Source organism: Gadus chalcogrammus, chromosome 21 (genome assembly GCF_026213295.1).
Source record: "Gadus chalcogrammus isolate NIFS_2021 chromosome 21, NIFS_Gcha_1.0, whole genome shotgun sequence".
NCBI classification, from domain to species: Eukaryota; Metazoa; Chordata; class Actinopteri; order Gadiformes; family Gadidae; genus Gadus; species Gadus chalcogrammus.
Genome location: NC_079432.1, coordinates 11,114,243 through 11,128,718, shown reverse-complemented (window position 1 = coordinate 11,128,718; position 14,476 = coordinate 11,114,243). Strand labels below are relative to the sequence as shown.

The 14,476-nt window shown below is 46.2% G+C and overlaps 1 protein-coding gene across 1 annotated transcript; it reads right to left on the bottom strand.

Annotated features, from left to right (window-relative positions):
* Positions 1 to 10,479: 10,479 nt before the first annotated feature.
* LOC130374808 (cytosolic 5'-nucleotidase 1A-like) lies at positions 10,480 to 14,476 on the bottom strand. The gene is made up of 6 exons (XM_056581762.1): positions 14,260 to 14,476; positions 14,001 to 14,168; positions 13,074 to 13,203; positions 12,510 to 12,632; positions 11,923 to 12,107; positions 10,480 to 11,471 (listed from the first exon to the last, which is right to left on the bottom strand). Exons 1-6 carry the CDS (start codon positions 14,386 to 14,388, stop codon positions 11,109 to 11,111), a joined length of 1,098 nt encoding a protein of 365 aa, XP_056437737.1. The 5' UTR covers positions 14,389 to 14,476; the 3' UTR covers positions 10,480 to 11,108.

Below are 14,476 nucleotides of genomic sequence, written 5' to 3'. Positions count from 1 at the left end.
CATGCACACACGTATTAATAGATTCAGGCACGCAATTACACACACACAGACACATCAAACAAATGTGCAAACCCACAGACAGACAAACAGACACGGAAACTCAAACAGACACTCTCAGCCAGCGATTCCTCATCCAAATGAAGGAGGCAGTATTAAAGCAGTACCTTCCGCTCACACACAGCTTCATCCTGGATCGCTGACGGGAACAGACGAGACAAAATCCTGGTGCCTGCGTGGTTCCCCTCCTCTCTCTCTGCCTCCCTCGTGCTCTCTCGGTCTCCCTCTCTCGGTCTCTCTGCCTATATCACTCTCTCTCTCTCTCTTTCTCACTGTGAGGAGAACCCCTCACCCCCCTATTTCTCTCTCTCTCTCTCTCTCTCTCTCTCTCTCTCTCTCTCTCTCTCTCTCTCTCTCTCTCTCTCTCTCTCTCTCTCTCTCTGTCCCCCTCCCTCCCAAGGCAATCTGGGCTGGCTTACCCAGTGCTCCTCAAGCTTAGAGAAACCCCTGCTGCGCCACCACATGTGTATCAATGCACATGCACACACACACACACACACACACACACACACACACACACACACACACACACACACACACACACACACACACACACACACACACACACACACACACACACACACAAATAAATATAAACACGCACATAACCCTTCAGCAGTGGAGAAAGAGAGATTTGGCAAAAGTAAGAGAGGAGAAGAGTGAGAGAGAGAGAATGTGTGTGTGTGTGTGTGTGTGTGTGTGTGTGTGTGTGTGTGTGTGTGTGTGTGTGTGTGTGTGTGTGTGTGTGTGTGTGTGTGTGTGTGTGTGTGTGTGTGTGTGTGTGTGTGTGGGAGGGGGAGTGCGGAGGGAAGAGGAGTCAGGCAGCGTGTGTGGGCGTGATGATGGAGCTCTGAAAGATGTGTACCGAAACACAAAGAGAGCCAGAGAGAGAGAGAGTGTGAGAGAGAGAGAGAGAGAGAGACAGACAGACAGACAGAGGTAGCGAGAGGGAGAGAGAAAGAGGGAGAGAGAGAGAGAAGCTCACCTGATGGCTTCTAGGTTGTTCATCTCTTCATCGGGCACCTGAAGGGGAATAACAAAAGCATTAGTGTTGTGTGTGGTGTGTGTGTGCGTGTGTGTGTTTGGGGAGGAAGGGGGTTGGGAGGCGGTGGGGGGCAGAGCACATCCCCCTGTAGAGACACTATATAGTATCACGCCAAACTAAACGCATCAACCAGAAGAAGAAAGCGGAAAATCAAAAACTCCCACGTACATCTCCGCCAGTCAGTCATAGCTTTCTCCCCTCTTGGCACAAACGCCCCCGCCAACACCCCACCCACTCCACCCTAACCACCACCCAGCCAACGACTCCACCCACTCCACCCTAACCACCACCCAGCCAACGACTCCACCGCAGTTATCCATTCGCCTCAGCCCACGTCCCTGCCTATTGCTGTTCCTTTACTTCCTTTCTGCCTCTGCTTTCCTCTCTCTCTCTCTCTCTCTCTCTCTCTCTCTCTCTCTCTCTCTCTCTCTCTCTCTCTCTCTCTCTCTCTCTCTCTCTCTCTCTCTCTCTCTCTCTCGCTCAATCTCTCTCTCGCTCACTCTCTATCTCTCTCGCTCTCTCTCTCCCTTCCTCTCGCCTTAGCTGGTGCACGGATAGCAGTCGACATTGCCGCTGTGGAGGGAGAGCGATGAGATCATGGCCGTATGAGGGAGAGAGAGAGGGAGGGAGGGAGGCAGGCAGGTAGGGAGAGAGGGAGGTAGGGGACGGAGAGAGAAAGCCCTATTGCAGCCAGACTGCAGATACATGACATACATACCCCCCCCCCCCCCCTCCCCTCCCCTACTCGGATTCCTTTGTACACCCAAGAGGAAGGCTGGCAACGATCATCGCTATCACACATTTAGGTGTTGGGTTGAAAGGAAGAGATACATACAGAGAGAGAGAGAGAGAGAGAGAGAGAGAGAGAGAGAGAGAGAGAGAGAGAGAGAGAGAGAGAGAGAGAGAGAGAGAGAGAGAGAGAGAGAGAGAGAGAGAGAGAGAGAGAGAGAGAGAGAGAGAGAGAGAGAGATGGGGGGGTATAATTATACGGGAACAGGTGGTTTGAAGTCTGTTGAATGTACACACGTTAGAGTACACAGATGAGTTTCTCAGTTGGACGGCGAGTGTGTGTGTGTGTGTGTGTGTGTGTGTGTGTGTGTGTGTGGTGGTGTACCCTTTATTCTTTACTTCCATCTTTCTCAGTTGGACGGCGAGTGTGTGTGTGTGTGTGTGTGTGTGTGTGTGTGTGTGTGTGTGTGTGTGTGTGTGTGTGTGGTGGTGTACCCTTTATTCTTTACTTCCATCTTTCTCAGTTGGACGGCGAGTGTGTGTGTGTGTGTGTGTGTGTTTGTGTGTGTGGTGGTGTACCCTTTATTCTTTACTTCCATCTTTCTCTCCTCTCATTCCTTCCCTGATATCTCTGCTGCCATGGTTTTTATGTAATATTGTGAGCTTTGGCCCCAGGATTGAGTTTTTCTGTTTATTTCACTCCATCCAGACTTGGACTGCTATTGTATTTCCTCGGTGTGGTGTCTGTTTTGTAACGTTTCACATGCTTATAGATATAGATATTTTACATATGGTGGGCCCAGTGGAGCAATAAGGGCTTAGGTGCAGATCAATGCTAGAACAATAGTAAACTCATCTGCTCTCCAGGGACAAAGCCGTTCACAGTGGAAAAAGAACGTGGGAAAATCATCTATTTGCAATTGTTGTTTCTTTCTTCACTACACAAGTAGAAGATTGTGTGCCTGTGAAGAATGTTACAGAACATCGCTAGCCGGTGCACAAGGACTCAGCCAGAAAACTTTACGGCTACATGTGTGTCTGACACTCACAGACACACATACACACATACACACACACACACACACACACACACACACACACACACACACACACACACACACACACACACACACACACACACACACACACACACACACACACACACACACACTTCCACACACAATCGAGCGCACATGCTGGTCTCTCAGCCCCCGCACCGCCCACCTTTTTTCCGATCGGTTGCTAAGGTGACGGCAAAGTCTGAATTTTAATAAGACAATAAATTAAGGCAATTAGATTTATTTTTCAATGTGATTGAATAGAAAACTATAGTACCATATACATCTCTTATTTATTTAGGCTTTAATGATAAACAGGTTTTGAATAATGCTAAATCTGGATGAAAGAATAGAGTTATTACTGTATTTCAAGTTATTTTAATCGGTTTTAGATCAACTCTCCGTCAAGTGAAATAATGTATATTTATGTTTATGTAATGTTTATGTAAAGACTGAAAGAAAAGCCAAAAAAGACATGATGTCAATTGTAAACCTACCTCATGAAAGATTTCAGATTGAAAGGATAATTTAAATTACATTCAGATTGAAATAAATAAAAAGCCTTTATAGATCAAATCTATGTTTGTAAATGCTATTGCCGACAAGTACAGCCTCTAAATGTATCAGAAGTGAGACAGTGAATGGTTGAGTTCCTGTCACAACTGTATGATTTCATCTGTTAGGCTTAATGCTTTGCAAACCGGAAAAATAAGCTAAAGAAAGAAGCTAAGGGGTGTATCTTTGAAAATGATGAAAATAGGAAAGACTAATGCTATGTCATATATCCAATAGGCTGCACATATTGCATAATTGTAAGAGAAGTCATAAATGTCAGAAGTTGGAAAATATCGGCGGTTCAAATTCGGTCGAGGCGATCAAAAGATGCGCAGCCGTGCAAGAACAAGCCTTTGGGGGCTTTGCTTTGCTCTGCGGTGCTATGACAGCCAGGGCTGCTGTTTTAATGACTGTCTGAGCAAAGAGCACTGGGTTGCTAGACAGGGAAAACAAGGAGAATGTTTCTCTCTGCGTCCACGCCGTCCATTCTGACAGGACTCCGGACTCATGCAGAGCAAATTATGGATGTCTGACTGTATCTGCCATAGTGAGCGGATGAGACGCTTATAGACTGCATTTTTGCGTTTGGATTGGAAGGAGAAACACCAGTATGAAGGCCGTTTTTGACTGGTCATCGTGGAGACAGACCCGGTGAATACAAAGCCAATTTTTACTTTGAGTGAAAAATATATGTTCAACAAATTCTCCTCCTTTATGCAGCAAAAATACCCTTGGAAAGGTCTTTATATCCCCTGACAATGTTTGGTGGAATACCAACCTATGCTTCAATAAAAAACATAAAAACGTAAAAATAGTTAGCCACTCATCACTTCATGATGAAATACTTCAATGACTCACCAAGTTGATTCCCCTGGGAAGAGACACTGATCTGCAGGGGTATCTGGAGAACGCAGATCCCAACGGGACCTCTGGAAAGGTGCTCTTCCCCTTGAGTCCTCCATCTTTTCTGTGCAGCGAGGGAGGCTGAATTATCTTGTCTTCCGCTATCATAGCCAGTCCGTACGACATCTCCGTCTTCGTCCGATGTCCGCTAAGCCCGTCCTGCCCCCTGATGCGGTCGATGTCTGCCTCCAGATAGGCCTTCCCCTCGGGGACAGCGAGAACCTGCTCGTCCTGCATCTCCTCTGCAGGAAGCAGAGGGCCTTGCTGCTGCTGCTGCAGCTGCTGGGCCACGGGGCAGGCAAAACCAGGGCTGAACTGGGAGAGGGCTCCGGCACTGGTCTCAGGAGGTGCGGTAGTGGTCCTGGCTGCGGTCGAGTTTGAGATCAGTCGAGGTCGGAGGCCACTCTCCCTCTTCGACAAGAGGCTGACGGGTTGACCAAACGCCTGCAGGCTGTTCGGTTCAAACACGCTACACGTCACCTCGTCCAGGAAGCGTGAGAACTTGAGTTTAGCGCCGATCTTCTGCTCCAGTTGCGTCCAGCGCGGGGGCCTCGTGCTACCAGCTCTCGGCTGGCCCTCGGTGCAGCCCCTCCCCTGACGCACGCCGGCCTCGTCCGTCCCCTCGTCATGGAGTCCTCCACCCCCGAGTCGGAGTGTTCTATCGAGGGACCGGGCGGGGGCGACGGCTCCTCGCTCGTCCCACCCTCCAGCCCCTCCGGTGAGGCGGGCCTGGAAAGCCTGCTGACTCTGCCTCTGGACGGAGCTGTGCGGGAGGCCGGCGGTCCCGGAGCTCCAGCTGTCCACGCTGTCCGAGCCCTCGCTGCCCATAACGCTGGGCCCTAGACTGATACTGCTGCTGCAGGCACTCTGGCTGGGGCTGGGAGGGATCCCATGAGACAGGGACCCCATAAGCTCCTCCAGCCAAACCTGGTCGCCACTGAAGACGGGAAGACAGCGGGCTGAGGGCAGGGCCCAGGCCCTGGGGAGCGGCTGGGCCAGGCCGGCCTCATCTCCCTGGTGGACTAGGCTGCTGGTGGAGGAGCTGCTAGTTCCATCCATGGGTGTGAGTGTGAAGCATCCCTCTCTCTGGCGCAACTCACTTTAATTGTCAATGCAACACACGCATCAATTGATCCACGCTCCGGTGGGTTGCACCAATTACACAGGGTTCCACCCCAATTCCATCCCATTAGGTCGGGAGGGCCCAGACACTGTCTAGTACATTCCCATCTAGGCCAAACACAAGGCACCCTCCATTGCCAGGATGCCCTCGCTCACACCCCCGCCAACACCCCACATGCCAAGCCGCACAACGACACAACACGACAAAATATTTTATTCAAGGGCTGCTTGTGCTAAGGTCCTTTGTTTGGTGCATCTGACCAAATTGTCACAGAGGACTGAATGGCCGCCTACGACCTACCACACTGTGTCTCCCTGTGAAAAAAATGCCAAGACTGCGTGTATTCCAGAGCTGAATAAGACCACACACGCCTGAGGTTCTCAGACTGAAAATTTTGCAGAAGTTTCAAGTTGGAGTCTAATGAGAGCCACAGAGAACTCATTAATATATTCTGAGTGCGAGTACCTTTGGTGGTCGGGTTAGGACTCACACCAAGGGTGCTGTTCTCAATTAGACAATCTATTGATAGTTGAGCAATGATCTTTTTGAGCTCTTTCCAGGTCACTGACTCGAGCAGAGAATTGATCCTAGATAGCAGCTGACAGGAGAGGAAATAATGGGATGTGTTGCAGAACAGAGACACACACACAGACTAATGGACAGGGTTGCTAAGTAACGGATTACATGTAATGAGATTACAGGGATCTGATCGCAACTACTGGCGTCTGCAATTGCAGGTGCACTTACTGCAGTAACCGATACCATTACATACTGAAATGGATGAAAATTAAAGAAGGGAGGTGGATGATACATTATTTTAATTGCTTTCTGGCTGCAGAACACTCAGAAGGATGTTTACTATGCCGTACAGTGCCAGTAGAATCCACAGGTTACTATAAACTAGAGTTTCTGATTTGTGCTTTCCATTAGAAACAAGTTATCATGGACGCATTCCATTGTAGAAGGGACATCGCCAGGGTTGCTAGGCAATATGTGCAAAGTACACAGACACTAGTGAGTTCCATAAAAAATGCATTATTATAGGATGCTCAGTGTGTTTGCAAAACCATGATGCAACGACCCAGTTCCTGACAGTTTGAAGTCTAAACATAGAGCAAGGCTAAATTTAAACAATGTCTCTTATAACAATCTGAATGCACTATCTTGACATCATCTCTAGCTGCTATATTATTATAAAGGACGCTTTTGAAAGGGGGCTATGATTCCCTTCGGTGGGATTATTATTTTTTGATAACAATTAAAAACCACAATTGTCACATATGGCGATGCCACAGTATAATCACAGGCAATTCTAATCTCCCCTTATTTTTGCTTCCTACAATACCAGCAGAGCTCTCATCATAAAGAGTACGGTTATAAGGGCATCACTGTAATATCCATTGATATTCAACAACTTTACACAACGCTATTGACAGCCCCACTGTCACTCTTTGCAGGGCAGAGGGGGGGGGGGGGAGTTCACAAGTGGTTAGTGTGGCTTGCAAACAGGATCCTTTGTAAGCGATGACTGTTATTAGTAGTGTAGGCCCTTTTTTCGTATACAGTAGATTTGACTTCACATGGGAGACAACAAAATCCGCCCTGTCTGTAATATTGGGTTACAGTGGGTTTGGGTGATATGAGCTGTATGATGCCGGAATGTACACTAATCCATCCTGAGGGAGATCCTACTTCCTGTCAGGCTCACAGTTGAGCTTGTAAAACCTATTTTTTCGTGGGAAATGAGGCTAGAACCATGAGCAACGGCGGCCGACGCAATCACGAACCAGACTGCTCTGGTCTCCTGGGTTGTCATTAGACGATGTAAGGTGTCGATACGGTAGACCGGCGCTGCTGCGCGTGCACCTGCTAAACCCCTTCAGGACACCACCAGATGTGGACGTTACCTTACAGCTCCAATATACCCCCAACCCCCACACCCCACCCGCCATGACTTTCCCTCTTAAGTAACACATTCACCCCATTTCTTGTTATGACCCCCTGCATATTTCGTATCAATAACTTTCTTGGGCATTGCCATTTTCAGATATTCCCACCTCTTTCTCCTTCTCCTTCTCCAGTCATGATGAATGTCTTTAATAATCTCTATCTTCATCTCTGGAGAAGAAGAGATGGACGGGAGAAAGCGCTGGCCGTGCTGAGACCATCCGGAGGTAATGGTGCTGAATGGATTTCTGCAGCCCAGCGAAGAGGTGTGGGTAATTGGCCGGGTTTGTTCAGTGTTTGAGTGCTAGGTTTCTTCTCTGCCCTGGGTCCGTGGCTGACTGTGTTGAGGCCCCTAGTGGACAGAAGGTCGGAGCTGACCAGCCCCCTCTCTTTCTATGATTCCTGTGGACAAAAAAAAACTACTTTCAGGTGATCCGATGCGATGTGAGCCATTGAACAACGTGATTGGTTCAATACCGCTCCAAAGGCCCCCTGCAAAACAAATGACGGTTAGCCAAGTCCCTCGTAATTTATCTATTGCTTTCCGAGGATGAAAAAAGACGCTAACGTCGGACTTAACCAGGACGAAAACACTATATTTCTCTCCCGCCCCAGCACACCCACAAAATATTATGTTAGGAAGATTAAGTGACGGTGACTAAGTGCTGGGGGATTTAACCCCCTTCGAACATCACCCCCACCCCCGCCCCCCAACACACACACACACACACACACACACACACACACACACACACACACACACACACACACACACACACACACACACACACACACACACACACACACCCCCACACATTGTGGAGATCAATCAAAAATCTTTACGAGAAGCAATTTTTCACTCCTCTCAGGATGTTTAGGATGTCCTGTCAAGTTGTATCACTGAGTGAAGACATGGACGCTGTTCCATCCGAGATGGCACCAGCCTGTGCTTCCTGTGCATAATGTTGTGTTTGGGTCTGCTTGGAGAACGCCGGCAAATTGCAGTAATATGCACATCATCTGCACGGGTTTGTGATCTCTACTGCGGCCATCAATTACTGTGGGCAGATTGTGTGTGTTTGTGTGTGTGTGTGTGTGTGTGGGTGTGGGTGTGGGTGTGGGTGTGGGTGTGGGTGTGTGTGTGTGTGTTTGTGTACCACCCTGGCAGACTTTAATACATCTCGTTCATAATCAATAGTTACAGACCAGATGGCCTTCTTACCCGGAATCACTATGTCAAATTAGGACCCGGGTAAAGTGAAGACTTTACGATTCCAATCAGGCAGAGTTGGGTCTCCAGGGAATTCCTTGGCGCACGCGCACAAGCAAACGCACATACACAGGAAGGATTAGCCTATATACCGTGTATGTCAACGACATCTCCTTCCTGAGGCTGTGTACCCTACATAAGGAAAAAGTTCAGACCAATTAATCATGGAAGACTGCAGATAAACAGCTTACCGACACCATATAGGTTACTCACAGAAACCCAGTGCCAGGCAGTATAGGCCCACTTAACCATGATTTAGACAAAATGTATAATATTTACATGTTATGACAAATTTAACGTAAAACTTTGAGGTTTAAGACTCACTGTGTAACATTTTAACTACTTCAACTACATTGAATATATAATGCCACACAGACATTCACATAGTTGAAGTTATTTATTTTGACAAGGCTTCCAGAGCATGTACACAACATAAATAATTCATACCAATGTGTCTTCCAGCGACAAAATAATGCATATATTAAGATGTAGCCTATCTCATGTCAGTCAGAGGAAATATGCTCCAAAGATGTATGCATGCCTTCATGTTATATTTATGGAATTAACATTTTACATTCTGTACATTGCAATTTAATTACAACCTAAATGATAAAGAATGCTTATTTCATATAAAAATACGGCTACTGCATATTAGGGAGGTCAGTGCAAGAATAAAAACAATGTTAGTCCAAATAAATAACATCCATCTACATGTTTATGTCAAGAGATATAGAGGATTTGCTTGTCAAAAAGATGAATACGCAAGCGTAGATGGGTTCCTACCCTGGCATCGTTTCTCACGGACAACAGTTACCCATGTGTATTTATAGTAACTCTGTGATGAGCAGCATGCCACTACCTGTGCACCTAATCCACCGTTATTAATGATATTAGAAACAAACCTACACACTTCTTGAGGTGTCAGCAGCACTGAGTAGCCATGGCAACAGTCAGTCGGCCCGAGCTCACAGGATGAACGCTGACACTCGGCTGCCTGACTGAACGCTGCCGCCTCGCGTGTCTAATTCACAAGTGCCCTCCTGCGACTAGTTTCAGCATGTGCACATGCACCACAGAACACAGAAAACAACAGCACCAACCCCAATCATCCCACTGGAAGTTAAGAGAAAGGACATGGTCTGTCAAAATTGTAAACGTTACTGCAGACTTCTTACGCGGAGAAGCTATTTTGAGCAAAACTCGTTTAGGTCGCCATAATAAATAGACCTATGGCTGTTTGTTTCGTGGCGCCATCTCCTGGACTGAAAAGCTAAGTGAAGCATAGAGTGGATGAAGGATAGGAGGATAGGAGGGAGGAATGAAGAACTGCAGTCAATCAAGTTTTCTCCAAACCTTTATTGGCCGTAAACGTGATGCACAGCGAAAACTTTTGAAAGTTTAAAAAGTGCAACATTTATTTTAAAAGGTTAAAGATTTAAAAGGTAAAACAAATTGCCATGATCATATACAAAATAGGTAAGGTAAGAACTGGTAGAACTACTGATATCAGTGTTTCAGGCATACATAATCTGCCTAAGGGCAGAAAACACGCACAGAAGTGCCTTCCAATTGCAATCTTAGTGTGTAACTTGAAAAATGGAATGATAGCTGGTAATGGCTTCATTGGCTTGCAATTGGACCTAGGATCGCCACTGGCTGCAGCCATGCCTAAACGTAAAATGTGAAGTTCACGGACGAACTAAAGAAAAATACCCATGTTTTTCGCCCACCCTTCCCCCCGCGACGAAGTGTCCTCTTTTTCACAAACTCAAATCTGGTCACCCTAATATATTACTATTCGCAATGACTGACTATTAAAACATACTTGTATTGAGAACAAAACAGTTAAAATAGGAATACAGAACACTCTACGAGTACAGTAAATGTTAATATGATGTATAGAAAATATGTGTGCATTATTTTTGCATCATAACAGTAACATGCCAAATGCAGCATTGCTCCTTAACGTAAATAAATGTTCTACCCGTGATAAAAGTTCCCTTTGAAAAATAGAGCACAAACACACACACACACACACACACACACACACACACACACACACACACACACACACACACACACACACACACACACACACACACACACACACATATATATATATAAAACCTATAAAACCTACATATATATATATATAAACCCTGCAACAAAATGTATGTAAACAAGCAATAAAGAAAATAACATACAGCTCGATTTAGTTAGTTCTGTGCGTTAAAGAATTGTGTTACATTTGTGTTGTCTGCGAGGCGTGTGCGTGTATACTGTCCCGGACTGGAACAGTATCAGACTGTTAAATGTAAAATAATGAATGTCGTACATTTAATTGAAAAGACAAAATGTAAGAAAGAAAGCCGTGGCAGTGCTAAGAACGTGCAGTGAGCCCGCCCCCTTGCCCTCACACCCCTACTCTTTAGCGGGCAACTCAATGAGCTTGCCCTTGTTGTACTTCTGTCCGATCCCGTAGGGCACGTGGGCCGAGATGGTGCCCATCTCCTTGGCCCCCTCGATGTGGAACATCTGGTCGTCGAAGTAGATATGTGGCTTGATCTTCTGCAGCTGGGGCCCTTTGGGGGCCCCGGCCAGGAAGAGAGCCTCGTCGATCTCCAGCCCCCAGGACCTCAGGGTCTTCAGCACGCGGGCCCCAGAGCTGGCGGCACTGCGGGCCGTCACCAGGTATGTGCGGATGGGACAGTTCAGACGCTCGTTCTTGGCGTAGAACTTTCTCTGCAGCTTGCCAAGGGCCTCCAGGAAACACTTCAGTGGCCCCTGGAAGACAAACAAGTTAAACACTGCAAACATATAGACAGACAGATAGAGAGACAGAGAGGGAGAGACAGGGAGAGATAGAAGGGAAAACAAATACAATTACTCATTTTAGTAATCCAAGAATCCTTCTTAAAAGAATATCTTTCACTACAGAGTTTGTTTCATCATGTGCAACATGAAGAAACATGGTTTATTATTCCACAAAGGAAGAGCTTTGTGCAGTGCCTCCTGGCATTTGAAGTTGCAGTTATAAGCACACATCTAAAACAAGTCAGTAATTTGTCATCCTATGATGGACCAATTACAAAAACAACTATCGAAATGATTTGGATAAAATTTCTGTTCAAACATAAAACCACATGATACTAATCAAGACACTGACAGATTCACATTTCCTTTCACAATACATCCAAGAAAGTATCTTGTTGTATGAAAAAAGTGTTTGAAATACCTGTGCGAGAGGCTTGTTCTCATACTTCTTCTCATGCTCGAAGAAGACGTCCAAACCGCCCTGTTTCACGATGACCTCCGACTCGTCCGAGAACAGGACCGCGTCGCCGTCGAAGGCCACCCTCAGCTGGGTGTCGCTGAGCTCGTTCTGGGACGCCTGGGTGAACATCGTGGCGGCGGCGATGCCTGGGAGAAGGGCGAGGAGAGGGCTCTCAATGCTCAACGTGCCACCCCTCTTCACTGTGCGGGGCGTTCCTGAGCATAGGGGGATGCCCTGCCTCACCCTGATGGCCGCTGCACACGGCGAACGGGAGAGGACCCCACACCCACCGTTTGCACGCATTGATAATAGCTATATAAATCGAATGAATTAGTGTAATTATTATCATCATCGTCCGCTTTATCGGCAAGACTCCGCCGCACGCCAGACGTATGTTGGTGCTTTGGCTCCCTTACTGTTTTGCAATCTGCCGTTGGTTTCAGCATGTGCAATCACAAGGTTTGTCACGTCGCAGGGCTCATTTGCTTGTTTGTTCGCAGTGTCCTGCGCAGACAGGTTCAACCATGTGCACACCCAGTGTCACCTACCCTCTTGAATGGCTTCCGTGACTTTCTCAGCGTCCTTGGAGAGGTAGATATTTGTCATGTAGGCCTTCAGGTAACCAATGGGACTCTGGCCTCCAGTCATGCAGAACCTCTCGATGTGCAATCCTGACACAAACAGATGTTCTGAACAATGCTTTCGGAACTAGGCTATGCAAATATTATACGCCACACATTTGAATGAGAAAGCATTGCAATATAATGCTTTTCGAACAGGTAAAGCAACTGTTAAACAGTTTGTTTTCAATTGTGGTTTTCATTGTTTGTAACTATTGCTTAATTCTAACTGTCCACTTGTTTAATCATTTTATTTGATTTATTGCTGATTTCTTTATTTTTCTTCACTTAAATAAAAATATTTTCAATTCAATTCAACCTCACTTCGTATCGTTAATAGTGGTTTGGAAATCAATAGAATAAATACATTATGATAAATGTGTAGCAAGTAAAGCATTACATTCTTTGGTATAACTAGAACTTACTCTGCACCATTTCCTTTTACCTACGACTACTTAGTAAGATGTGTTCAATAATACCATTACTTTATACCATGGTGATTAATGCTGTTTATGAGGCGGACTCCAACTTGAGCGTGGTTGTTGGTCATCAGCACAACGTCGAAGAGCTCTTCGCTGTCGGGGTAAAGCTTCCTCAACCGTGAGTTCACGTTCATAACCGCCTGAGATGAAACATGCAGACATTCAGGAAAATGATACGTGCAATCAGAAACATACTATATTAACAGTCATAAACAATCAAGCATCATTTTGTTTAATCGAAATAAAGTTAATTTCGTTTATTCTACTTCATTTAAGAATGCTCGATTCTGATTGGCTGGGAGGGGTGCATTAATCCGGCATATTGCCCGCTGATTTGTCGGTTCTACTTGCTGCTGACTGAGCACAGTAGATCAATACGCCGCTTGCATCGTTTTCTATCACATACATTTCCAAGATGAGGTCCATAGTAAAAATAAACCAAGGAGTGCATGTTTGATCGATCGTCATTAAAGCTGACTTAATACGAATGTAGCAGCTACGTTATTAAACTAGTGATCAGATCCAGCCTCGTGTGGCACTGGTTGCTATAGAAACGAGTTACCTACAGCTGAGCTAACGTTATTCACCGTAGTTCTAAAGGGAACTACTTTTCGAGGGAGATGAACTTAAACAGAGTATACATTTAATAAGCATGCAATACGAATGCAATACGAATTTATTATGTTGGCCGGCGCGAAGTAGAATAAACGGAATAATCACCTCAAGGCAGGGCAATAAACAGTTTGATATGCCCGGCTCGCGGAAGGTTACCACCCTCGACTTCGTCTCGGGCGGTAAGCCGTCCACGAGCCGGGCATATCAAACTGTTTATTGCCCGGCCTCTCGGTGATTATTCCTTACTTATTCTACCATAGTCGTTAATTCTGCGAGAAGGAATAGCTTTCTATTGTTCAGAATGAGCGCAACGCAGGATTACCTTGATGAAGGGGAAGGCAGCGCCCGGTGCGAGGGGATCGCTCTCGTGCTCTATCTGATGGGCCACGTACTTTTCGATCCCCTCTTCCTCATATAGCTTTCTCTCAGAAACCATGTCGAATAATGTGCGGGAGGAGACGGCTATAGTCACAGCATGTTTGGGTTTGGGCTGTGTGGGCATTGAAGAGAGGCAGATTTCGATGTAAATGAAAAGTAAACAGTATTGATTTCTCTCACTGCATTTTCACTGAAATACTTACAGGTCTCGGTGTTTTTGATTTTAGGTTGTCAAAGCAGGCTTTAGCGGCCTTCCAGTCCGTTTCATCCTCTTCCTCCATCCCCAGTCCGCATTTCGTTAGATCTTTAGGATTTAGCCGTATTTGGCACATTCTTGTTATTACCTCTGTAACAACAACAGTTGCAAAAGTTTGAAGAAACTTAACGGAAATGTCTTTGTGGGCGTGTTTTCTTAGGCCT